Source organism: Poecilia formosa, unplaced genomic scaffold, assembly GCF_000485575.1.
Source record: "Poecilia formosa unplaced genomic scaffold, Poecilia_formosa-5.1.2 Scaffold82, whole genome shotgun sequence".
NCBI classification, from domain to species: domain Eukaryota; kingdom Metazoa; phylum Chordata; class Actinopteri; order Cyprinodontiformes; family Poeciliidae; genus Poecilia; species Poecilia formosa.
The window spans coordinates 1,942,977-1,945,069 of record NW_006800021.1 but is presented as its reverse complement, the minus strand read 5'-3'; the positions used below and the strand labels follow the sequence as shown (position 1 = coordinate 1,945,069).

The following is a 2,093-nucleotide window of genomic DNA, read 5'->3' as shown; positions in this document are numbered from 1 at the left end:
GCCACACACAAAATTAAAGTGAAATGTTCCCTTTATTTTTTTGAGCAGTATATTTCCTGACTCTTGTTTTGCTTTATTTTCTTTTCTATTTCACATTGTCAGAAACTAGTGATTGTACTGCCCAATCCTCCCTCTGCTTTCTCCGTTTCCCTCTGCACAAATCTTGGTTACTACTCCTGTACAGGGACGCACATTCTCTCACAGAGTTCTTCTAGTGGATATAAGTATATAAGAACTGTTTTCTGCAGTGAGCACTCAGAATTAACCGTTCTCCATTTTCTTTCCCCAATTCCAGAATTTCATATGTGAGCACAATTTTCCAAGACAACACTTTAAGCTAAAGGTATTTTCACCAAGCAAACAATTGCTATACTGATGAGGAGTTTGTTGAAGAGTTTAAATGAACTTTGATTTATTCGCTTGTATAGGAGAATCTTTGAAAGTTTTGTGAAAATTAAAACGAAGGCATTCAGTGGCTTAATTCACCATAGTTGTAAAAAATTCTCTTTATGAAAGCTTAAAAGACAAACTAGCCAGCAGGCTAAATCAAAGAGCTGAAAATAAATTCTATTAATACATATAGATAAACTCTAGGAAAGAGACAATGGTTACAGTTCCAGACTTTGAAAATGTCAAAACCAGCACACATGGTTTATCCATCTCCATCACCTCCAAGAAATGAGGTGACAGCTGGTAAAAAAAAAGTTGTCTTCTGGATTTAGCCAAGCAAACAGCTCTGTTTTCATGGTTCATTAGAAACAAGTGAAATGACAGTCAAGGTAGCAGTTCTGAGTATGTAATCTGATACAGAAAGGCTTGATATCACGCATATCATGTTTGTCACATATGAAATTAAACCCGAGTAGATAATAGAAGCAAAATAGAAGCAAAAGATGGGTACAAATCGTCCCAAAACATTGGAATATTCATTATACTGAAATGCTGATTATATAATTTAAAAAAAGTTAATGACAGCTTCTTACATGTCAGAAATGTTCACTTTGACGCTGCAATTATAAAGACAAATTATATGTAAATTCTTTAAATCCAGGGCTGTAGGTTGTTGCAAAAACTGTATTAGGATTATTTTCAATTTAACTTAACTTGTAAAGGTTAAAGGGTGACATATTAATGTAATTACCTGGAGATATTTTATCAATAGATCTGTTGCAAAAGTCCAACAGCTGGTTGTTAAGTATGATTCCAGTGTTTGGAGAGTAGACCTTGGAGCCAAATCTGTTAAAAAAAGATGTTTAACTCAACTTAGTGTAATATTTTGCGATTAGCATGGCTAGCAATACTAAAACAGCCTCTCTGTCATGATCTGTGGTTTGGTGAGATGAGGGAAGATGCAGGCAGACCCAGTATGAAGATGAATGATGGTTTAATGATGAATAATCCATAAATGAACAGAATCCAAAACAGACTGAACAGGGAGCAATGGGGAAGACACACACAACGAGGATCCAACAACAGACAAAGACAACAGGTGGGTTTAAATACACATGGAGGGTAATAAGGGAACTAGACACAGCTGGGAACAATCAATAGGGAAGACACAGAGACTCACAGGGGAACAGACAGAAAAACCTCAAAATAAATGAACAGAAAACACAGCTCACAACAGTACAGTAATACTGGAAAAAGCAACTTAAGTCTTCTATCATCCACAACGCTTCTGCAGTGTTTAGCATTGTGCTTTTACTGATAGAATAAAAACTAAATTTTGGAGTGCCAAAATTTAGCTCTCTCTCTCTATATATATATAGAGAGAGAAAATCAATAAAAATACAGGCCTTTGTTTGGCGAGTGCTTCAGGTATGGGCATCTGGCTGTACTTCTCTCAATGCTGCATTCACATCTTCAATGAGACTTTCTGATGGTACTTCATTCAGCCGTTGTAATTGGCATCGGGGTTGTTTGGTGTTCATTCGGGCCACGATTCTCTCTCTCAGGTCAGTTGCTGCCTCGTTCAGCTTTGATGGTTCGTTCATTACTGGGGCTACATACCCAGTATCCCGGCGGGTAGTTGTAGTTAACTCCCCTCTGACCTGGAGTCCTGGCTCCTCCCCCTTGCCGTAGCATTTGTGTTG

The 2,093-nt window shown here is 37.5% G+C and overlaps 1 protein-coding gene and 1 long non-coding RNA gene across 3 annotated transcripts in view; one reads left to right on the top strand and one right to left on the bottom strand.

The window, feature by feature from the left end:
• Window positions 1–2,093, top strand: part of LOC107836760 (uncharacterized) — a 573,704-nt gene that overhangs the window by 235,091 nt on the left and 336,520 nt on the right. The window lies entirely within an intron of this gene.
• LOC103141404 (gamma-glutamyltransferase 5-like) overlaps window positions 1–2,093 on the bottom strand; it is a 13,693-nt gene that overhangs the window by 1,344 nt on the left and 10,256 nt on the right. For both annotated transcript variants that reach the window (XM_007557046.2, XM_016673790.1), the window contains exon 9: window positions 1,142–1,236. In XM_007557046.2, coding sequence (XP_007557108.1) covers window positions 1,142–1,236 — 95 coding nt within the window. The remainder of the gene's footprint in view (window positions 1–1,141; window positions 1,237–2,093) is intronic.